The following is a 24,657-nucleotide window of genomic DNA, read 5'->3' on the forward strand; positions in this document are numbered from 1 at the left end:
AAACAGAGTAGTTTTTTGTGGCCAGGTATTCAGGACAGAGTTAAGGGGTAGATCCACGTCCAGATGCTTCTCCTCTGCAAGCAACTGTATGAGGTTTTGACATTGGCTAGTGACCCTGCTCCAGACACCATCCCCCAAATCCCCAGCAATAAGGCAACTGCATGGCTTAGGGGATTGGTAATCGGATACCTCACCTCCAGGTCATCCTAGGTCTCTGGTTCAAGAGCAGCAAGGCTTTGTAATGACTTAAATGCCATTGCATATTTATTTGGAGTCATACATGGAGAAGTGAACATATGATTTCTATGTGACAAGCAGTAGGGTGTCCATATACAGATACAAACATTGTGACAGTTGCCAGTCTGTTTGAAACATTTGAATGACTAAATATAAGTCTAACAGAGATTGATTAATTCATTAATTCCCTAATAACAGATTTGTGTTTTAATACTGCCTGTATAGTAATAGCATAATGGTTTATATATATATATATAATGTACTTCTTTTATATATACTTATATTTTTATATATAAATTTATATTTACTTACATTTTGTAACTGAGTGGGACTAAAGCCTCTGTTTAACCCTCCATCTTTTTCTCTCCAGGTTGTAAAAGACTTTGAAAAGTGGTGTTGAATAGTACTGGAGGCAATCCAAAGCCAAATTTAATTTGAATTTTCTGTCTCAGCTGATACAAATTCTACAAGAGTGAAAATATGTTCTATAGGTCTTCTTAGGCATTTTACTACACAGGAGGAGCTGTAAGTGAAGAATTTGAAACTTCAGCACATCCTTAACAAGGATGCAACTGAAATAAAACACTTCCAAGGTCAGTATTAATCTAATACTTCTGGAGTCAGACTGCATGGCCTGTGCGTGAGAAGAAAAAAGGTAGAAGATGCTCGCTGTTGAGGAATCAGGGCAGGCAGGTAGAGTGGTCAAACAAAAATATGACACCTTCTCCAACCTGCTGTCATTGGTGGCTGCGGCAGAGAGAGAGGCTGGCTGGCATGAAGACCCTGTCCATTGGCCCGTACTGCCTCCCAGTGGGCATCGGCTACTTCTCTTTCGGGATAAAACAAACGCTGGGGGGGGTTAAAATTCCTGGTACAGAAGCCATTGTCCTCGGATAGCTAATGGGGGAGTTCACTGACAGCGAGACCTCGGCTATCTAAAACCAAAATGGCAAAGCTCTTGATCATCTTCCAAGGGTGTAGCTCTCTGTGAAATCATGGATGTGTGGTTTACCTTTGCCTATGGCTTCGTGCAAAATATACACCTCTATCTGAAAAAAAACCCCAAACCCAAACCTGGTTTCAGGAGGCAGCCTTACAAATGTGAGTTGTCATCATATCAACTTGCATGCAGAGGGCTCTGTCCCCACCACTCTGAGGAGCAGCAGCAGAGCCGTGTCACATCCCATGGCTGTACCCTCCATGCAGTGCTATAACTAACTTTATTTTTCTTCTCACTTTCCTTGAGTGTGCTGAGAGCAACAGCACAGGACATTAAAAAGGGACGCCAAAAATGAAGAATGAAGCAACATGAGGAAAGAGCACTGTTTGCTGCAGTAAGGTCTCCACTAAAGACTGCAGGAAGAGTTGGAGAGATGCCTCTATACTTCCTTGACAGCCTACCGACCTTCCCAGTTTACAGCCCCAACTTGCCTTTCCCTTCTGGGCTCAGCAAGCCAGGGGATCTGTTCAGGCACCTCAACTCTGTGTGTTTCCCATCCAAAAAACCCTAACAGTCCCTCCCAGCCCTGTGCAGATGTTGCTATCTACCTGAAAACAGTCACCTAAATCTTTGTGTTGGGATATTTATGTTGTTGCTGCAGCTGCACACAGGGAGGGGGCTTTGAGGAAAACAGCTCTGTGCTCCTGTGGAAGTCACAGGGCTGTGCAAACACTTATGAGGATTAGAGCTGTTGCTCATGCCTTAAACACTGCATTTGTCTACGTCTCATATCTTGATTTTACAGAATGAGAAATAAAAAAAAAGACATCACGCAGTGCTATAGCACAAGTTATATGAATAAACAAATACTTCTGTGGCTAGGTGTGTCCAACTACAAAGGTCACTTAGGTGTGGACAGTTTTTCCTCCAAAGTTATCCTGTTCAAGGTGTAATATCCTGTTTTGTTTCTGCAGTCCTTATCATTGAAAGTTCAAGTTCCATGGATCTGATACCCTCCAGTGCATGTAAGAAATAGAATGGAAAAATATCAGAGCAAGGGGATAGTACTGAATACACAGAAAAAACCAAAAGTAGTATTACATTGGAAGTACTGTTTTTGCATCACTCTGGTTTTGGGAGAGCTTACATTTTCAGGTTTCTGTGTGTGTATGCGTGCACGTGTGGCAGTCCTTCAAAGGAGGAAATAGGATGCCTAACTTTTAGTGCAGAAAATTAGTAACAAAATAACACACAAGCTGTGGGGCTGATAGCATCTCTGTAATCTTGTACTTAATCTGCTATCCCCAAGAAAAATCTGTTGACTTTCCAGTTCTACTCTGCCCAGGCTGCACGCAACAATTAATGGGCCTTACCCTTCGCCTGTATGACAACCCCTGAAGTTAAACGTTTGCACCTGAATTTTCACAAATCGGTGCCCGAGCAGCGCTGCTCACCCAGCCGGGAAAGCCGAAACCCCACTCGAGGTGTTGCTCCCCCCTTTCCCGGAGGGCTGCAGGCGCGGCTGGCCGCGCTCCGGGCGGGAGCAGGTGCACGGGAGCGCACGCCCGGCGCGGAGCCGGGGCGGGGGCAGGAGCGAGCGGCGGCCCGGGGCGAGGCGCTCCCGCCCCGGTGCGGGGCGGCCACGTGGAACCGCGCGGCTCCCGCGGCGGCCACTTCCTGCTCCGCATCACCCCGGCCGCTGCGCCCGGCGGGGAGGCAGCGCGCAGCCCGCAGCCTACCGGGGCGGCGCGGGGGTGGGAGGAAAAAAGAGGGGGGAGGAAGAAAAGAAAAAAAAAAAAGTTTGTACGTGCGGCGGCGGCGAGAGGACAGCCTCCGCAGGCGGGTGGCTGCCGGAGAGCAGCGGCGGCCGGGGGAGGCGGGGGAGCGGCGGCGGGGCCGCGCCGTGCGGTGCCGCGGGGGGCGGAAGGCGGCCGGTGCGCGGGGCCGGGCGCTGCGTGCTCGGCGGCGGGAGGCAGAGGGCGGGCGGGAGGATGCGGCTGAAGCTGGGCTTCCTGCTGCGCGCCGTGCTGCTGGCGGGCAGCTTCTTGGGGCTGCTGCTGCTCTGGTCCTCGCTGTCGCCCCGCGCCGAGGAGCCGGATCTCCCGGGACGGACGCGGGTGAGTGCGCGGCCGCGGCGGGCGCTGGGGCGGGCGCGCCGGAGCGGGTGGCGGGGCCGCCGCCCGGGATGTGACCGGCGGCGGCTGCGGGCGGGCGGGGGGCGGCTGCCCGGGCTGCGGCCTGCGGAGCCTTGCAGGCCCGAGAGGGGAGTGCGGAGCGGCGGGGCCGGCCCCATCCGGCCCCCGGAGCCGGCGTCCCTGCCCGGGCGGCGGCGCGCCCTGGGGCTGCCCGCGGCGGGGCCGGGGGGCGCCGTGCTCCGAGGGGCCCCGGGCGGCCGAGCCCGGCCGAGGTCCGGTCCGCGCCGCCCCGCCCGGCTCGGAGCCGCCGCAGCCCCCCCGCCCCCGGCGCGGTGGTGCGGGCAGCGTCCCGCCGGGGCCCGTCCGTCCCCGGGACCTCCCCGCCGCCGGTGCCCTGGGCACCCGAAACGCGTGGGATCGTCTTCCCTTTGGGGGTTTTCCATCCCTGAATAACCGCGTCGGTGTTCTCTGGGTGAGAGTCCCGCAAAGGTCCCCCAGAGCTTCAACAAAGGCTGCAGGTGTTCCCTCGCCAACTCACCTGGCTGCCGCGGATCGGCTTCCCGACGCTTTGCTAAGCAAAGGGCAGGTTTGGCCAAGCAGAAGCAGCCGATCGGGTAATTTAAGGGCTGCGCACGGAAAGCCAAAAGGCGCTGGATTTACCCAGCTGGTGGTGCAGATCTCCCATGCCGAAATGGTGGGAGCGCAGGTGATATCCGAGGAGGGCAGCGCTTCAGCTAACTTCCAGAAATGCTTCAGGAGGTCAGACAGACAAATCTGCAGCATGAGTCTTGCCGTGGCCTTGTATTAGTCAGGTGAAAATAATCTGACCCTTTGACACCAGGGTCTTAGAAGGAGTCAAAGTAATTCTTCCGTTTTCACCAGATGTTTTAGAGCTCAGGAACATAACTGGACTTAAGGAGATCTGCTTGAAGTAAGATTAGCCAAGATTAAAATAATCTTGGTAAAGTCATAAAATTTTCTAGTGATTATCTTAAAAAGGGATCTTTTATTATATGTTCACTAATGGTCTTGGACCTCTCAGTGGGCTGCTTTGGATAATTGTGTACTGCAAGTGAATTGACATAACTTGTTTTTGAAAACTGGAAATGACTTTGGACTCCTTCAGGAGATGCTCTGTCTTCTGAAGCTGTTACAGTTTGCTGTATCTTGGCAGTTACTGCTGAGATAATAGGCCATAGCAGTTTTTTGAAGATAAGCAGTTTATTAAGTGGTGAAGTTTCTGTAATCTCTTCTTTTAGACACAATGTGGGATTTTCTGTGTGTAGAAAAATCTTCAGGAATTAATTTGTTTACCTCTGAAGAAAATATCAGGCAGTAGACATTTTGCATCAAAACCGGTCAAATTGCTTTTCCAGCTCAGGAAAAGACTGTGAACAGACATTCAAAGGGACAATCTCGAGGGAAGAAAATTGTGCTTACATTGCTGTGTAGTGACCATCGTCAGATGCTTATTCTGGGGTGACCACTGAAGTATTGTAGCCCCGGTGTGCTTGTGCTGTGTCAACTTGGGTGCTGTAATGCATCATGCTGCCTTTCTCATGAGCCTAAAGGCTTTTGCTCTGGGACTTTTGAGCTGAACCCTTGTATTCACTTCCATTCACATGTGAGGTCTAATTAAGAAGTCTTTTTTAGCTGGTTTGTGTACCAGAAAAGGAATTGCAAGAGTTTTTACAGTCCTGCCCCTGATAAAGCAGCATTCTGTCTTGATTACCTGGTCTTGACCTGAGGAGGAAATGTCTGTGACAGCCATCTCAGGAAATAATTCAGTCTTTGTTGAGAGCAAATACAATTATATTAAGTAAACACTGTCAAAGATGAAATCTAAACAGAATATCTGATTAATTAGCTAGATCAGCTGTTTACTTGCCTTTGTGATATATATGAAAGTAACACATGCTGCTTCATCATTTTCTGTGGAACATTATTGTTATTACTGAGTTCATGTTTTGGGTTGGAGTGCTTTCCACCTCAGAAGCTGCTCAGGTAAGGGTTATGAATTAAACAGTAATGACTGTTTCCTACTAGTAGTGCTCTGGCATATTAGTGGAAAGCTGTCAGAGCCCAGGAGTATGTCCAGAGGTTAGGACCTGTATGCAGTGTTAGGAGCAGCTGATATCTTGGAGTGTGCTCCCTGCAGCACCTGGGAGCAGTGTGTGCCTTGGTACAGCTTCAGCATAAGGGAAGTAGGAGTTTAATCTTAGCTGCTTCTCAGAAATGCAGTGGTGTACTCTTTGTTCAGTTGTAGAAATGTGTGTGTTTGCTTTGTTGTCAGTTTCCCAAAAGTTTGTTAAGCTAAAGATGACAGATAAATCTTCTTCCCGTACAACACCCTCCTCCCTTTTCTTGCGCTAAAAGCTCTAACCAACAAATATGAAATTCCTTGTCAGACAGTACCAGCTTAAAATAGAATTTAGCTTTTTAAGCTAACTTCAGGCAGTATCCTTTTCCTCTCTGCAGTGTAACCCTGGGCACTTTTTAATAACAACAAAGCATTAAAGATGCAAAGATGAAAAGATTTGCTGTGTTGTTCTTTTTTCTGTTTATAACCTTCAACATTTTCCTGCCCACAGCAGCAGACAATAGGCAATACAGAAAATCTTTCAGTGTTATAAATATGAACCTTTAAAAAAATATCCTTTCAAATATTGTGGTTTTTTTTTTACTGATTTAAAAGATTTCAGAGGTCTTTCAGAAAGTAAAAATGATAAATGTGCAGAGAGTTTTCAAAACAAAACTGAAAGTGGAGAAATAGGAAGGAAATGTCAACCGAGTGGTATTAACAGTATTACACATAGCTGGAGATAGTGCCTTTCTTTCCAATAGAAGACTCTCTCTGATGCTTACGCAGAAGCTGGGAGGACAGAACTGTAATCTGCATAACCTCACTTGGAACTTCCTCCAAGAACCCATTTGAGAAAAAAATTCTTGTGGGATTTGGAGTGAGAGATTGAGTATTCATTTGCATTATCAAAAGTATCTAAAGACAAACTAACTGATCCTTAAGGACTTTCAGTTTCCAATCTAAATCAAATCGAAACAATGAAAATATATGAAGGTCTGTTTTCAGAGTCTTAAGAGCTTGTGTAAGTGAGGATACCTGCTATCTGATAGTAGGGATTGCAAGGCTGTGAGGAAAAATTAGGTAGAATCATTGATTTGATTACTATGTTGTGTCTTTTGGATGCTCTCTGATACTTTCTGGTCTTCTGGATCAAGGGGTCACAGTTCTGGAGCCATCAGGAAATGATTGAGAATCATAGAATCACAGAATATGCTGAGTTGGAGGGGACCCATCAGGATCATCAGTTCCAGCTCCTGGCCCTGTGCAGGACACCTCAGGAGTCACACCATGTTCCAATCACACCACTGAGGCCATTCATGGTAACAAGATTGCTGTAGGGATCCCAGCTACAGTATTTGTTGTTCTCCAGCGAGATGTGTTGCTAATGATCAGCCTCGGAGGTACAGCCTTAAAGCTGCTGTTGTCAAGGAGTAGGTAGTACAGCAGGCAGAACCAATGGGCTGAAACAGTAAAGAAAGATTTGTTACTGAAAACTTGAAAGCTTATTTAAAGGAGTCGATGTACTGTCAACTTTATCTCTCCAGATCTGACCAATAAAGGTCAACGTTATCTCTCCAGATCTGACCAATTACAAATGATCCTATTCATTTGTCTATATGAAGGACAGTAAGGAAGAGTGTCCAGTGTGTTCCTAGGGCCCAGAGGGAGGTTAGTAAGGTAGTAAAAGATTTGCTGGAAATGTGTGCCTGACCTTGCACAAGGCAGAAATGTAGTGATGAGACTGCTAAACCCACAAAATAAATTCTGTAGTCTGTCCTATTCACAGGTCTAATGAGGAGAACTTCCTGAATATTTGGCACTAGCTGCTTGGCCTTATATCTGGGAACCTGGTGCTTCAGATTTGAAGCATTACAGTAAATTCAGCATTTTCCATAACCACAACACCTGAGCCACCCATGAACTTGCCATATATTGAAGGCATTTAATTTTGTGTCTGTAGGTGACATGATTTACTGGGATTTTGTTTAGGTCTTATTTGGTTATCAGTAGTTCTCAGACTTTCTGGACCATGCTGCAAGGGTTTTTTCAAAGTGTGCATGAGTAGTTGGACAACTGTCCCCTTCCTCCTTCTACCCCTGAAAGTGTGCATGTCTTGAGTGCCAGATGTGCTTAACAGGAGCTTGTGGGGTCAGTCTGCCAACCTTAGACATCTCTACTCCCATTTCCCTGCCAGGACAGCTAGCTGTCCTTGCTACCAGATGTCATGGCAGCCCTGCCAGAGTAAGAGAAGAGTGCTTGCCCTTGGATAGGGACAGGAGGCTTTGCTGAGTGCCCTGGTCAGGTGGCAATTCCAGCACATCCCTCTAGTTCAGGAAACCAGATGATAATCTTGCAGCTGGGGCTGTGGGCCTTCACCAACTGCCAAGTTTAAACATTACAATTCCCACATGGCCAATAGAAGATGGAGAATTTATGATGTGGAGGCAAAAGCTTTAGAAAAATAAGAAGAAATAAAAGCTGAATGGACATTTTCAGAGCTTTTTGGTGACACCCCTTCTTCCCCACTTTAAGGACTGCCAATATCCTGTATACCTTGGCTTGATTGTCACTGAGATCCTAATGACAAGTTGCAGACTGAATTTCAATTGTTATTGTGGTTTAAATTAGATTCTTTGTGTGGAAATCCCAGAGGAAATTGTTCACTTTCCCTTAAGGAGTAAGTGTGCTTAGAACAGAAATTGAGACACAGCAATTTGCAGTTGATATCATTACAGGAGGAAAGGCAGGAATTGAAATAAGATAAAAAATCGGATGTAAAAGGGGCAGTAGTGTTCAGTAGTGAAGGGATGTGAGCTTTCTGAACTTGGTAAAAATGTGATGCATGGTGGTACGTAAGCGATTAAATGACAAAATAATCTCTCTCCAATTATGTTTGGTTATCTATACATAGGTCACTTTTTAAACTGGTTTGCCTTTCTGTAATTGAGTGACACCAACACAAAGGACACTGCATCAGTTCTGCTACTCTGGCATTATCTGAAAGCTGAACACAATCATTCATCAGCTGGGTTTGAAAAGCTCTATTCAGGTGCAGGGCTAGATATAGCCACACTGCCTTCTACAATCAGAGCTGTAATAAGTCACCACTTCTTGTGTGACATTCACCAGAAATTAACACCTTGGCAAACTTTCCATGCTCAACAAGTTTGGCTTGAAGACTGTGCACAGTGAGGAAATGAGCTTGCTATAGCCAAAGTATTGCTGTTGTAGAAAGTAACCATCACTTCTGACAGTAATCTTTTGTGTTGCTAGCAACATAAATAGGCAAAATGTTTTGAGATATTAAATTATATTTTTTCTTAATATGTGCTTTTATCTAAATTTTCTTTGAAAAATCTTGTAAATACCTATCACCCTTCGGAGATTATAAAAACCCCAATCCCTATCATATTCAAAGAGAAATAATTTGACAAGTGCTTCCAGTTATGTTGCAGAATCAATGACCACAGAGCAAATAATGTGTAGAAATGGGGAAAAAAAGAAAGCCTGTATGATACCTACAATTTAGTATACATATATAAATTATATTTAAAATTTCTTTAACTCTCTTGTCATTCAAAAACCATTGTATTGAGTTAGGTAAAGAACTCATTATCTCAAGACTGTTAATTATGTATATGTCTGCTCCTCTTCAAAGGGCAGTTTTGCACCATTTTTATGTATGTGACAATACTCCTTTTGTCCAGTTTTAGCCCCAAGTGTTACCATTTGTGAATAATGTAAAAGAACTGAACAGCAGAAAAATCAAAGATCTTAAGCTAAGACTGGCATTTGCTTTTCAAGAATTCCATTCCAGGAGAAGAGTGATCTAGGGTATCCGGGGAACATTTGGCAGCATCCTTAGCATAGGATGAAAGGTTACTCTGCACACTTAGGTAAGATAATGCAACAAAAACATAGCAGTTGTATCTGTTTTGGGGATCACACTAAAAAACTATTAATCTGTTGCAGTACCTAATGAATAAACTGTGAGTACCACAGAAACTGGAATCAGCACCATCGATTGGGTAGTCTGTAATTTGTGGTTTTGGGAGAAAAGAAAAAAAATAGAAGTGGTAATTTGTGCTGCTTAGGGGCCAAATAGTGGGGCATTGAAAATAACATGTAATAAATTCCTCTTTTAAATGAAACTCCTAGGTAATAGTTAACTTTCAGTTTTAAAGCTAGTGAATATGGATGGCTAAGCTGAAATAGTAGAAATTCTATGCTAGTAAATTTCATTATTGCAAAAACCTCATTGGGTCATCAGGAGGACAGCACTATCCAGAAGTAGATATGTAGATTTTTCTCCACATGGCCAAGCAGCATTCACCTTCCCTAACCCAAGCTCAGCAGAGTTAAAATTGCTTGTATTGAGCTGACGTTCTCTAATCAAAAATGACAGCGTCTTTGTCCTATTTTTGTCAGATATTAAATCAGCATTATGGGAGACTGCCAAGTGGAAATAGGGCAGGATAAGCTGTTACTTTAATAGGTTTGACTTTTACCTTGGGGGGGGGGGCTGGGAGGATGCTTTTTACAGTAACTAGGCCATATAATCTGAGAGGACTTTAAGTCTGGCAACAGTTATATTTAATTACTAGATTTACTCTGTAAGTATGGAAAACAAATGTCTGCTCTGGACAATTAGTTTAAAATTAGCAACAATTAGTTTAAAATTAGAATTAGCAACATACTCTGTGATTCTTCACAGAGTATTCTGAGTTGGAAGGGGCACACAGGGGTGATCAGGTCCAACTCCCAGCCCTGCAAGGTCCCTGAAAGTCACACCATGTGCCTGAGAGCATTCTCCAAACTCTTCTTGAACTGTCAGCCTTGGTGGTGTGAGCACTCCTCTGGGGAGCCTGTTCCAGTGCCCAGCCACCCTCTGGGTGAAGAATCTCTTCCTATATCCAACCTAAACCTCCCCTGGCACAGCATCAGGCCATTCCCTCAGGTCCTGTCGCCACTGGTGCTTTTCCAGCTGTCTGATGGATGTTTTGTCCAGATGGATGCTGAGAGATGGTATCAAAAGCTTTAGGAAAATCCTAAAAGATTACATTGACTGGCTTCCCTTGATCAACTGCTTGGGTTACTTTGTCATAAAAGAAAATCAGATTTGGTAAAGCAGGGTTTTGCTCCCCTCATGCAGTTGTGCTTGCAGTGACCAATGACTGTGTTGTCTTTCAGGCATTCTTCAGTACCTCCCAGAATAACCTCCACAACTTTACCAGTCACTGAAATGAGACTGACAGGCCCATGTTTCTAGGGCCCTCTTTCTTGGCCTTTTTGAAAATTGGAACACTGTTGAACAACTTCCAGTCAACTGGGATATCTACAGATTCCCAAGAGCTTTCAAAAATCACCCAGAGAGGCTTTGTGATGACATTCTTGGATAAATCCCATCAGGCCCCATAAATTTATGTGGATCCAGGTGGAGCAGCAGATTCCTCAGATCTTCAGGGTCGACTGGCAGTTTAACATTTTCACAGCCAGGGTAGTCCATCATCAGTGTTGAAGGCAGAGGCAAAGAAAGCATTAAACATCTCCACCTTGTCAGTATCCCTGACTGTGAGGTCACCATGCTCCTCCTGTAACAGGCTGATGTCATTTCTGCATTGCCTTTTGACAATGTATTTTAAAGAAATCATTTTATTGTCCCCCACATTTCTGGTCAGCTTCAACTCCAGTAGAGCTCATGCTGGTCAAAAGGCCACCTCCTCCATCAGTTTTCTTTCATATTTTTGTGAATCAAAGGGAATTTATCTTGCTTGAATCTGTATTTAGCAGTGCACCTCTGCCTCACAGTGCATTAGGTTAGGCACAGTTTTGATGAGTGAGGATTCCCCCAGTACTCAGTGCAATGCTCAGGTGGTGTGTTGAGGAAGGAAGATGTCCCCAGCAAAGGGGAGTAGTTAGCAGCCAGCAGCATGCATGTCCTCACAGCCTGTGCTACTGTTTGGGCTTGGATTTGGGGCTTTTCTGGCTTTTCACTTAATACAGGTTGTTGAAGAAAAAATTAAACTCAGTGGGTTTCTATAAACTTAAGTGGTTTAAGATTGTGTTTTATGGCAAATTAGGATTTATCAGTTTAATTATAGCCTCCTCCTCTGTGAAGGAGCTTGTGGGGGAGATATGTGCTTTTGTGGAAAAAGTATTTTGTTGTTAATAGCTGTACAAAGATATGGAGGAGAAAGCTGATACTTGTATTCTACCTTTGTTTTTCAAACAAGCATCCTTGTTGTGTTCCCCTTGCTTGGCATCAAATAATTTTGAAATGTTTGCTTATTCATTGGAATATCATTTGAATTAGCAGTTCTGAAATTTGAAAAACCCCAAAACAGTGTAAGCTGTTTTTGAAATAGGTTGCTGCTTTCCTTCCACATGCATTTTATAGCACAAAATTCCTATTTTCTGAAAATCCATGGATTTCCCATGTGGAAATAAAATAATTTTCTTACCAGGCTGCATACAGACATTATTACTGAAACATAAATGACTACTTTTGTAATTAAGAGATGATGCTTTAAAAGGAATTGTATTAATCAGGAATTAAGCCTGTTTCTCCCTGCATAAACCTGCCTCTTTGCAAGGGAACAAATTGCTCTTTTATTTTTTCTTTCTCTTATAATAAACTAATTGCATGCTGCTCTTTCTCTTGCGATGTTTTCTTGAATCCCTCATTCTAATCCCTGAGTGCAGTAACATTTTTTAGTATTGCTCTTCCTTTCCTAGGCTACAATGTATTTTCCTTTGACTTCCTTGGTGAACGTTCAGTTGCAAATAGCAGCAGTCAGCCCTGATGTGTGAAGCTCTGAGCAGCAGGAGAGAATTGAAGGAGGGTAAAAGGTAAAAACAGTATACCAGTTTACATGTGGAAAACTTGCTTTACAGGTGTCAGTCTCAAAATATAATTGTTAATGAAATTACAGCATGAGCAGATGGTGCTCAGCCCACAAAGTTTTGTACTTATTTTTGTTGTCTTTTAAGAAATTGGCAATGAAAATGGCTCAGCAAGAACTGTTCTGATTTGAGTTGATCTTTTTAATAAGGCAGAAAGGTATTATTTTAAATACTGTGTTTTAGGAAAAAAATACAATGTTTTTCATGAAATCAAGTATAGTCTTTTTCATATTCAAGCATTTTTGCCACAGTTTGGGGATTAAAATTTGCTTTGTTTTTAACCTGCAATAAAGCATTTTCTTTTTAAGCATTAATAAATGAACAAAGGACCAAAACATAGCATCCCATTTTATTTCTCAGTTCCTGCCTTTATGGTTTTGAGATTTTGAAGCATTGTCTTTCTTTTGAGTTATTTATTAAGGATTCTATCTATGGCAAAGAATTATTTACCATTTTAAATTTGCCGTAGAAAATGTCTCATCTGTAATAACATTTTGAAGCAGAACCTTAAAAAAGTAACGAAGCTACATTTTTAAAAAAGTTTTTTTTTTCCAATTGAGAAAAGAGGATCAAGAAAGAAGGCATTAAGATAATGGGGTCTTCAGAGGAAATTAATTGTTCTCTGCACACTTTATTCTGGAAACAAGTTTTGCTACATTCTCAGTTAAATGAGGACTTGAAGTCAGCTCTTCAAGGCTTGTAATATATTGCTTTTATTGGACTGCTTCTCCTGCTCTGCCTCTGCTATTCCATCTCCCAGTGTTATTCTAACATTTTAAAGTCTATGAGAAGCTTTAAACCACAGCAATGAAATATATTGTTTATTCCTCGCCTCTTCCATGTTTTCCACCCTTATTTCCCTCCCTTCTATGCAGTTTGTTCTGCCTGTACAGAGCCAGGACCTGCAGTAGTGACAGCATGAGAACAGTGTCTCAGTAAACAGCAGGGACAGAAAGGTGCAGTAGATGGGGTTTTGTTGGTTGCTTCTCTTGATGGAATATGAGATTCTAGCCATAAGAAATGTATCACTCACTTCTAATCACAGAGTTCTTAGCCAAGAGCCCTCAAATGCAGAACAATGCTTCATGGGTTTCCTGTGCCTCAGCTCTTGTTGGTGAGTGGTAAGAATCTCCTGCTCCTTTTGGATAGCTTTTTGGAGATCTTCAGCTCCAAATTCTGATATTTCAGTCAATGCAAGTAAGGTACTCCTACAGCATTACATTAACCAAGGTAGTAAAGTAGTGAGTACTCGAGTTCTCTCTGCAGAGGTATTTCAGCCCTGGGTGCCTGAAGTAAGACTTTGAATTAGTTTCTTGGATGCATATGTGTGATCTTGGTGAGTCTCCTGTCCCTCATTGTGCTTACTTAAATACTTGCTTATTTTTTTACTTATGTAAACACTACAGGAGAGTTTGGGCTAAGAAAGGCCAAGAAATGTTAACCTGCAAGTGAGGCTGTGAAGCTTTTTGAGCAGTTTCAGGCATAATGTCATCCTTCAAATCATCTGAAAACCATCCTCAGCAAGAGCAGCTATCCATGACACTGGAATCAGGTCTGGGACAAGACTTTGATGCCAGACTTGGGATGAATGGTTACTCTGGCCCAGCTTTGGCAGTGGATGATCAGCGCCTTGAGTGCTCATTGACAGAGCAGTGAGTAGGTGTGCAAGGTGTCAAAGTCATCACCATTATTTTGTGTAGAGAGACAGTGGGGGAGAAATCTCTGCAAGATGCAGAGTTTCTGTCTTGGAGAGCAGGCTTACCTTTTGCATGAATAGGCACATCAGTCACCTCTCAGGGAGTTAACAAGTTTTGCTCCCATTATTATCTTCTACCAAGACTGGCGATGACAGGGGAGTTGTCAAGCTGTTGTGATAAAAGGGAGCAGACTGCCAGGATAGTTCATGTAGCTTTTAATCTTTGTGTATGCCTGAGGGGCCTTGGGAAAAGAGGATGGCAGGGAGCAGGCTGGATTAATTTTTCTGGATGAAATGGATATGTCCTGGGGGTTGGCCTACTTTAAAAATAATTAGAATTCTTTGAAATCTGTTGTCCTTGAGCACACTTCATCTGTCCTATGTCCCCTTTTCTCTGATTCTCATATGCCGAGATCTTGTGGTTGAGAGATGCCTTGTGCCTCTTTGGGAGGCATTTGTTTTGGTAATATTTCCCAGGGGTGCATAATTTCTAAATCAAAGCTGACTCACGTGTATGTGTGTGGTGAGATGCACACAGGGACTGCAGGTAATCAGAGGTATCCAGTTATGACTTTGCTCTTAAGCTGAGAACAGAGAGGCTGCTCAACTCACAGTGAGGTGTGTGAGACACTGATGCTCAGTTCTTAACATTTATATTTACTGGAAACAAGGATGTGGTTTTCTTCCTTAAAATAAGCTTTATAAAATAATCCTGCATGTTTGCATTAGGTGACAAAGGCATGGTTGGATCCTTACAAGGAGCCTTGATGGTGATCACTGATTGACTGCAGCCAGCACAAGTCCGTGTTAGTGTAGTGAGATGCATTGATCTTGCTTATATCTTGATTATTTCATGTTCTTATTCCAATCTCATCCTCGTCTGAACGATGAATACCTCATTTTACTCTGTTTCTTTTCTTCCTGTTCATTCTGGTTTTTTTCATCATTCATTCTGTGTGGGAATTTGGGGAGTTAATTAAGCTTGTTCTCACAACCCCCTGTTCAACAGCTTAAGAATTTTCCTGCATTGCAGTAAGGTATTAAGTGACATGGAAGTAAGGAAGAAAGATAAATGGTCAGACTTCTCCTCTTGACTTTATAATTGTTTAAGCAATATATTTTCCTACAGGTTTGTCACATGCTGAGGGTTTTATGCAAAAATTAAGTTTTTATTTTAAACTCTACGATTCATGTCTACAATTAAAGAAGACTTCACACCTTAAATATTAAGCACCAAAGTGACGTGGCCAGTTAGCATTGCTGTAAAGGAGGGGCAGATTGAACAGGTTTTTGAACATGTTTTATCTCGTATGATATTTGCAAGAATTTATTCTGTACTCATAACTTGTCAAAATGCTGTTTGCAATCTAATCCTAGCAATCATAATTTTTCAAGAATGGCTTCACAGCTGTTAATTTCTAAGAAACAGACAGAACTTTTATCTATAATTTATCTAGCAACCATAATGTACCAAAGGCATAATGTTGCAAGCAGAATTCATTATCATTTTTAGCTTTAAAAATATATTTCATTAGCTTAAAAAAATAATCTTCACTCTGATGCCTTAACATGTTCATTGATGAGAATGCTTTTGCATGTCAGAAATAATTGTTTGGGTTTTTTCCTTGTTTTATTCCCCAAGCTGAGATTTCTTTATTGCAGAGCATCATATTTTTTATATATTTCCTAAAATGCATGGGCATTTATTTTAAGGCTGAGTATTACTGATGAGGACGTTAAGATTTCTGATATTCTGTAAGTCACTTTGGCTTTACATGTGGAAACTTTTCAGCAGTGTATATTTAGTAGGTCTATTCTTAGCCTAACATCAAACCCCAACAGCTTTCTTGTAGGAAGTCCATTTTCTGCCCTACATGTATTTATTAATTCTGTCACTTCTTAATGTTCCTTAAATGCTTTCATACTGTACTGTCTATAGTATTCAAAGAAACTTTAAACTAAATGAAAAAGACCCATTTTGGCAACTCAAATGTTTCATAACTGGTGCTGATTTTATCCTAGTGTGTGTTAACCTCCATGATGTTCCTTTGCCATAATGTGTTTAAAATAAAGTTTTGGTTCCTTAACTTATTTTGTCTGCAGACTGAAGACATACCAGCACTAGGCTGACACATTCAAAATACCCTTTCTTATCTAGCTGCAGTGGCATAAAAGATTGGATACAAGAGTGAGAAAGTACATGGTAAGGAGTCATGCCTGACATTTGGGTGCACTTTCTAAGGGAAGGGTAATTTTGGACACCTGGAAATATGTGTTCAAATCATCATGCTGTGAAAAGCCACCAGTTCTATAGATATATTTTAATGAAAACTATTGAGACAGAGCTTTCCTGAAAAGCAAGAAGTGCCCTCTCCTAGTGGAGGGCAACTGCTGGTTATGCACGTCTTCCCTCTCCTCCATGAATTTAAGAACATGCAGCTCTCCTTAATTCTGTAGTAAGAGATAAAATAATCCTATGTGTGTAGATTTGGCTTGAAAGAAGAAAGGGAGATTCATATCACTAAGAATACTTAACAGAAACATACTTTGTTTTGTAGAGCATAACAGTGTTCCTGCATTACCATTAATACCCAAGGAATCCCTGGGAGAGCTCATAGGCTCCTGGGGAAGAGGAGCAGCACCCCTCACCCAGACCACTCCATCTGTTTTGCTGTTGTGGGCTTCTCCTACTTGGATTATTTCCAGTTGGATTATTTCTGATACAGGATTTGGGTGTGGTGGCTCAATGAACCACTCAGCTGGGCAATTCTGCTGGGTTTTTTTCTGATGTTCTTAATACACCATGAGTATCTGACCATGAATGCATTAGGGACATAAGTGTGCTGCCTTTCCTGCCTCTGCTTTCTCAGCACAGCAATTGGGTCTCCTCCGAAAGAGGAGAATGTTTAAAGGGAATAACTTGGTGGGGAAGATTTGTTGGTGTTTGTTTTGTTCACAAGGGCCATAGAATGGTTTGGATTGGAAGTGACTTTAAAAATCATCTGCCATGGGAAGGGACACCTTACACAGGACCAGTTTGCTCAAAGCCCCATCCAACCTGACCTTCAACTCTCCCAGGGATGGGGCATCCACAGCTTCTCTGGGCAACCTGTTCCAGTGCCTCTTCACCCTTGCAGTAAAGAATTCATTCCCCACATCTAATTTAAACTGACCCTCCCTCAGTTTGAAGCCATTCTCTTGTCCTCGTAAGGAGTTCCTCTCCCTGTCTCCTGTAGGTGCCTTCAGGTACTGGAAGGCTGCTCTAAGGCCATCCCAAGTCCTTCTCTTTTCCAGGCTGAACAGCCCCAAGTGTCTCAGCCTGCCTTCATAGGAGAGATGCTCCATCCCTCTGGCCCTCCTCTGGACTCAGTGTGGTGTTGGAGTTGTGTAGTCTTGGTACAGAAGGTACAGAAGAACCAACCCTCCCAAGTGAGGCAGCTGCCACTCTGCATGTACTTGCTGTCCCTGGTGTCCCTCAGGGGTGCTGAGAGGGCTCTGAGGACAGGCAGCCCCGAGCCCCCTGTGTACCTGTGCACAGGCAATGGCAGTGAACAGCTGGGCAGGCAGCAGGGTTCTCTGTGTTTTGCTCTTCCCAGGCACTCTGGTTTTCAGCTACCCCTTGCTTCCAGCAGCTTCCCCCCTGCCCCACTCCTGTTTTGAGCTAGCTCAGAGCTGTTGTTTGCCCTGCTCATGGATGCCAAATCCATTTGGTGTGCTCATGCAGCTGTCTGTGGGGAGTCCTTGATCCAGCTCAGCCTGCAAAGGGTGTCAAGGTGCTCACACTGGCACGCAGACAGGACAAAAATGCATGGTGTGGAAGTAAACTGCAAAAATGTAGCCATCCCACTCCATAGCATCAGCCTGAAATATCCAGCACATATCAGACAGTTTTAAATCCAAAACAAATTAGTAAAAACAAAAATTTAAAGGCAGCTCATCTGCAGCAGCTAAAAAATACAGTTTTCATAAATCGTCTGCAAGAACTAGGTGCATCTTTGTAATTCATATTTCTGCTGTTCCACAGTTCTCATTGCAGCAGAGATGGAAAATATCCCCTTCAGGTTTTGCTGTATATCTGCAGTGATGGGAAGATAAACATTCCCTCTAATGCCTCAGTGTTGACATTCAGAAGCCTTCCAAACTTTGCTTTTTAAATCAAATGGGAAAGTTAGCTTTGAGCCTCTTTACTCTGTAGGAAGAGTGGGCAAGTGTTTTTTGGGTTTTTTTTTCCTTTGCCACATCTTATATAAATCTGACATCCCTTACAAATCTGCAGTTGCCATACTGTCAGGAATTACAGAACTGGAAGTGCTATACTAAACAAAAGGAAAATATGCTATATCTAGGTAAAACACTATGTCTGAAGCAACAGCTAATGCATAGACTTATGCTGTTCATGTTCTGTTGAAATTATTAAAAATGGAAAGGTGCCTAGTACCTTATTTTTAAGCTGTTACTTTTTTAATTGAAGTGAATTGAAAAGTGAAAATTTTCAGATTGTGATGGAATTTTTGCATTGTTTGTTCGTTTTGCTTTATTTATATAATTTACTGGAACTATTTAGTGCAAGAGTGAATCAATCTGTTTTTTTCTATCTTAACTTACAATATTTGTCCAAGTCTGTATCGGATGATAAAGTAATGTATTGAGAAAATGTTTATTTGGATAACTTACATATGGCAGTCTTAAACAGAGCATATGCCTCTTATGTTGTGCTGTTGTCATTTGTGTGTAATAACTTCTCAAAAGAAAGCACATCATCCCAAAAGGTGACTGATTATTGACAGCAATAATACTGGCATGGTTGACAACCATGGGAATTAGGGTCTCTTACAGAAGAAGCTCTTTTATATTACTTTTCCTTTACCATTTTCTATATAAGAATTTTGGAGTTTATTGAACAGTAGCAAAGCACAGTGGATTTTGTGTGTGTGTGTGTGTGTTTTGATTAGAGTATCATCCTTGTGGATTTTGGTTTCTTTTGCTGATTCTGTTTTGATATACAGTAAACAATTCTGTACTGTTTACTGACCTGTCCTGGTACATTTGCCAGTTCATCCTTCTGTGGTATTTGATGCCTGATGTATGTAGCTTCTCTTCTATATTGGAGATTGCAATACTGACAATTTTCTTCTTTTGCAGTTCCTCCTCCTGGGAGGCACTGTCTCACTCCCCAGTCAGACTAAAGTATGAACTGCCTTACTGACTCTTCATTTTCCAGCTACAGGCCAGATTTTGCTGTGCTAGAGACAACAGACTCTCTTTCCCAGGGACTGCAGAAAGCTTTTGAATTGAGTTTTCTGACAGGCTTTAACAAAATTGTCTTTGTTAGAAGTTGCAGTGCAAGGCTAGCATGTAAAGGTCTTGATTGAGTGAACTGTGTTCCAATTTAAACGCTCTTTTAATGAACTGGATAGATCATAAGTAGACTTTGTAATGTCTCTTCTATGGAAGATGCTGTAAGTGAAGGGCACAGTTTTCATAAATGCAGTTATTAGCAGCTCTGTTTGAAAACCACAAGTAATGCACATGCCTAGGGCTTGTGGAAGTCACTCCAGATGGAAACAGCATTACTGGGGTGATTATACCCTGAGGAAAGGCTCACTGACATTTTGAGATCAATTTTTAGCCAATGTTCCATTCTCAGTATTTACGTGGAGAGTCTGAATTGCCAGAACTTCAGATTTCATAACAAAAGTGCTAACAAGAAGTGAACATTTGTTGAAAAGATTGTGTTGCTGCAGAGAAATGCCTGTTGCTATGCTGTTTGGATGGTGAGAGTATCCTGCAGACAGAGGCACTGTGCTGAGAAAACTGACTTCCCTTTTTTCTGAGCAAGAAGGAGCCTCATGTCTTTGTGTGTGTTGTACACCCATTAATTTGAGCAGTGGAATGCTACGGTGCCATTGCTAGGGAGTCAGTGCAGATGGGAGAGTGCTGTTCACTTGCATCTTCCCCAGGTGTGAGGTCAGAAATGCCAGCCATAGTGGACCTGAGCTGGAAGCACAAAGGTCATGTCAAAAGTCTCTTTGGGATCTGCCAGATGTAAGGAAGTCCCTCAGAAGCTGCTCAGGGCTAGGAGTTAATCCTTGGTGCCATGTTAGGAGAAGGCAGTGGGATGTCAGTTCCCAGTGTCGATTTGGAGAGTAATGTTTTGATCATTAGTCTCATACAGCTTCAGGTTTATATTGTGGCACCAGCATGGATCATCTGCACTGACAAAGGAAATATCAGGGCAGTCCATTACTTAAAGTTCAGGTGCAGCATGGCCACCTTTCTGATTGGCCCTGTGGTCTCAAGGTGCCCACAGTGGCTTCCACGCTCCAAGTAAAAGATTCTGCATGGCAAGTGCAGAGAAATGTGCAAAGCTGGAAGCACAGGCTGGTCTAGTGGAGCCCATTTAGGAAGTTTGTGGATTATATTATAGCATTCTTGCTGGCTATCTAAAAGATGCAGATACCCCAGCTGTGCTAACACATTATGTAGTTTCTAAAGCAGGGCTGTAAGATAGATTTTTATATTCATCGTGTTTACCTCACAGCAAAACAAACAATATCACTAGCTGTATGTGTCACAGAAAGAGCAGTCTATTTACCAAGATTGATTTGTCTGTTCAATATATTGGTTTTTTATTAGTTTAGTGTTGTTGTAGGGTTTTTTGTTTGGTTTGTTTTTTTTTCCTTTTTATGCTTCAAATGCATGTGCTGTGTTGATTTTTGGGTTTTTTGAAGTATTTGGCGCAGATAAGAACTTGTCTTACCTCAATGGTTCAGTAGACTATAACTAATTTATTGGCAAACACCACACACATTCTCCTACGTAGGAAAGACCAGGAATGAAAGGCCAAGGATAGATGAGATCAAACTGCAGAGAACACAACTCATCACAAGTTATTTCCCTTCACTTGTCTAGTCAAGCAGTACACAAGGTAATTACATAAATACTCTGAATTTTGGAAGTCTTTTGGGAGTTCAGATGAAACTTGCAGAAGTGGGTTTTAGACTGTGTATAATTTGCATACAATGCAGTTTTTGGCTTTAGCTGGCTGTTTCATTGAAGAAGCTTTCAAAATGGTAGGGTTGATCAAATTCTAAAAAGCAATTTAAAAAAAGACAGAAGTAGACTGTGGTAAAGCTTGAGAATGGTTACAATATTTCAAGATAAATGAAAATCTAATCGTGCAGTTTGCTCCTAATAGCAAGAAATATGAAATGAGATTGACATATCTCTCTTTAAAAATTGAGGCAGACAAGATACAGCACAGAAAAGTGCATCCCTTGATCAAGTGTGTCCATTAGTGATGGATTTATTGTATTGTGAATGTCATTTACTTGCTGAGTTATATAAAAGAAATGCATGATTTTTAAATATCCATCTGTCCCAGATGATTGAGAAACAAGAATGAAGTTCCTCCACAGGCTTGAACCAGTGCAGTGTTCATTGCTGATGCCTGGGGAGCCAGAGAAGCTGGCCTCAGCCACTTGGAACATGACAATTGATGATAGTTCTTGTTTCTTTCTGAGTTTTTTCTGAAAAATAATAGAAGTTGGATTTTATCTATAGTAAAGTTATGGATTATGTATTGTAACTCTTTTAATTCAGAGTGAATGCTTGTCTTGTGGTTTAAGCTCAGTCAGCAGCCAAGCCCCAGGCAGCTGCTCCCCCTCTCCCCCGCCAGTGGGATCAGGGAGAGAATTGGATCAGTAAAAGTGAGAAAACTCACAGGCTGAGATGAAGACAGTTCAATATAGAAAGCAAAAGCTGAGCACACAAGCAAAGCAAAACAGGAATGAATTCACTGCTTCCCATGGGCAGGCAGGTGCTCAGCCATCTCCAGGACAGCAGGGCCCCACCACAGTAACTTGGGAAGACAAACACCATCGCTCCAAATGTTCCTCTCCTTCCTTCTTCTTCCCCCTACTTTACAAACTGAGCATGATGCCACATGGCCTGGAATATCCCTGTGCTCAGTTTGGGTCACCTGTCCTGGCTGTCTCCTCCCCAGCATGGCAGGATGAAAAGCAGAAAAGGCCTTGGCTCTGTGCAACCCCTGCTCAGAAATAACCAAAACATCTCCCCATTATCAGCCCTGTGTTCAGCACAAACCCAAAACACAGCCCATGCCAGCTACTGGGAAGAGAATTAACTCTACCCCAGCCAAAACCAGCACAGCTTGTTTTTACCTGCTTATCTCTGCAGCTTAAAACTTAATTACTTAAATTTTGGTTGTTTCAGTCCAAAAGAAACAGTTTTATCTATTTCTTTCTTCAATTTATAGAGAACATTCATAAAATGGGCTTGGTCTTGGTAAAATTAAAAGCCTTGCTACTTCCTAGTCCACTGTGTAATAGTGCTACACAGGAAAAGAAAAATAATTTTTGCTTTTTGGAAGAAAATGAAGCTGGACAGAGGACATCTTAGAAATTCTTAAAAATTTCTAATATCCATATGAATAAACATGAGTTCTATTTTTAAGATCTCATTGAAACATATGCATAAAATGAAGGATATTCCTAGAGTGAAACAGAACATGGAAGGAACAATGACTCAACTAGAAAGGTCACAAGCTTCATTTAATGTTGCAATGTAGTGATGAGAACAAATCTTGTATTGAAGCTCTTGAGTGATGCTGTGTTTTAAGCCTTTTCACCTTGGAGGGCACAGCTTCCCAGGAAAAAGGGATGAAGGAGGTTTTTGGGATGGGAAGGAGATGTTTGTTATTGCTGAGCTATTAAGCACTGTGGAATAAAGTTCTCAGCAATTGTAGCAAAGCACTGAGTGTGAGTGTGGTACTGGCTGAGACCAGCTGCTGGGCAGGGCAGAAAAGGTGGTGCTGCTGAGGATCCAGAGCACAGGAGTGAAATGAGAAATCACCAGAGAAAACATCCAAGTGAGAGGGGTGTTGGTGTTCTGGATTGTGGCAATATTGCTGCAAACTATTCCCTTCTCATGTCTGCTTTGTCTTTCTTCCATTTGGTTGCAAAAACTGCAGGAATTGTTTGCCAAGCACTTGACAGTGTAAACAGTGGCATCAGTAGAATAATGTGGCATCAGTAGAATAATACAGTAGAAAGAGTTAGACTACATGGATCAGCATATACTGCGTGGCTAAGACATCAATACAACACTATTTCTGAGTATTCAGGCTATTTTTCCTCTTAATTTTTATTAATCAATAAAGTTGCAGATCTACATTACTAAAAAAAGTCCTCTTTTGCTAGCCTCTCATTGCAGTGCAAAGACAGTTAAAAAATTTCATTCTTACCCTCTTCATTTTTTTAACAAAGAGGGTAAGAAATACTCCAGGAGTCATGAAGAACCGAAATCTGGAGGCCCTTTTACATCTTACAGTCAGCTCAGCATAGAGATGATGCAATTGTCCATTTTGTTCTTAATACTCATAATTTTTCCAGTTAAGCATTCTTAAAATCCCTCTAACAAAGAAAAGTTGTGGACAGTTGTCTAATTATGATATGTTTCCCTTTTTTCTCTTGCATCATAGGCCAAAAAGGTGTTGGTTATTCAAAGTATTGTCAAGCAATTTGCTACAGCTTAAGTATGCTTCTGACTAAACATTGTTTTCAAAATCTGATTCTATTGCTCCAAGCCACATAGCCCTGGGCAAATGTGGCACTCCTAATCACTTGGAGGAGGGAGACAGGATAGAAACACCCTGCATTTTGTGCCATCATTTCTGCAGTCCAGTTTTCAGAAGAGATTTCCTGATATTTATCTTTTGCCTGCAAGAAAGAGTTGGAGAAATTTCTTACCTTCACCTTCTGCCCTTCTCAAATAGGGTAAGCAATGGCATCATCCTCATCACAGCATTGTAAACAAAACTGGAAATTTCAGAGAAATGAGAAGGGGACCAGAAAGTGGCATTTGAACTAAGTACATAGCAGTAAATGTTTACAGAAATGAGCGGTGATGATATTGATTAGATTGACCAGAATTCTGAGTATTTGGAGATTTCCCATAGCCTTCATCTGTTTAAACATTGTTCTGGCTGTGTCCCTAGAAGCCAGTTTCATGCACTTGTTTTTCAGAAATGCCTTGTTCTTCTGCTGCTTTACTCCTCCTGTGATACCTACAGCTGCTGGCACATCAGGTTCAGGAGCAAGTCACCCTGCTGATCCTCTTGTGCAGCAAGGCACCCTCCAGGTTGAGGAGTTGAAAAAGAATTATTTTCATTACATTTTTCAGTGAAAAAAAGGTTTAACTTTCTAGGCAATAAGTGTTGACCTTTCTGTGTGTAGATGCAACTTGACGTCTCCTGAGATTTGATGTGGAGAGTGGCATCAGGAAAAGAAGGAAAACTGGAATTGATTGGGTCCTCAGTGTCTCTGCTCTCAAGACTAGACAAGGAACTAGACTTTATCTTGGAAAGATGGGTCAGAGTCTGATGGGCTTTGCTTACCTGGAACAGATTTTCTCCCTGGTGCTGCAGTAGAAAAGCTGTACCCCAGGGCTTGGTCTCTCCTTCTCTTCAGCCTCTTCATGGGGCTTGGCTGTTATCATAACAGCATTCTGAACAACTAAAATACACTAAAATGTCAAATGGCTGGATTTAGCATGAAATTAGTCAACTGGCATACAAATTAGTTTGTTGGGTTTTTTTAATTGTGGTGTCTCATCGATGGTGTAGTAACCCATATGGTGTATT

At 42.3% G+C, this 24,657-nt stretch overlaps 1 protein-coding gene across 2 annotated transcripts in view; it reads left to right on the top strand.

Annotated features, from left to right (window-relative positions):
* Window positions 1-3,137: 3,137 nt before the first annotated feature.
* The window catches only part of GALNT7 (polypeptide N-acetylgalactosaminyltransferase 7), a 70,872-nt gene continuing 49,352 nt past the window's right edge, over window positions 3,138-24,657 (top strand). For both annotated transcript variants that reach the window (XM_071432074.1, XM_071432075.1), the window contains exon 1: window positions 3,138-3,294. In XM_071432074.1, coding sequence (XP_071288175.1) covers window positions 3,169-3,294 — 126 coding nt within the window. In that variant the 5' untranslated portion in view covers window positions 3,138-3,168. The remainder of the gene's footprint in view (window positions 3,295-24,657) is intronic.

This window comes from Agelaius tricolor, unplaced genomic scaffold, assembly GCF_023055355.1.
Source record: "Agelaius tricolor isolate 1412-34295 unplaced genomic scaffold, bAgeTri1.0.p SCAF_8, whole genome shotgun sequence".
Taxonomy (NCBI): Eukaryota; Metazoa; Chordata; class Aves; order Passeriformes; family Icteridae; genus Agelaius; species Agelaius tricolor.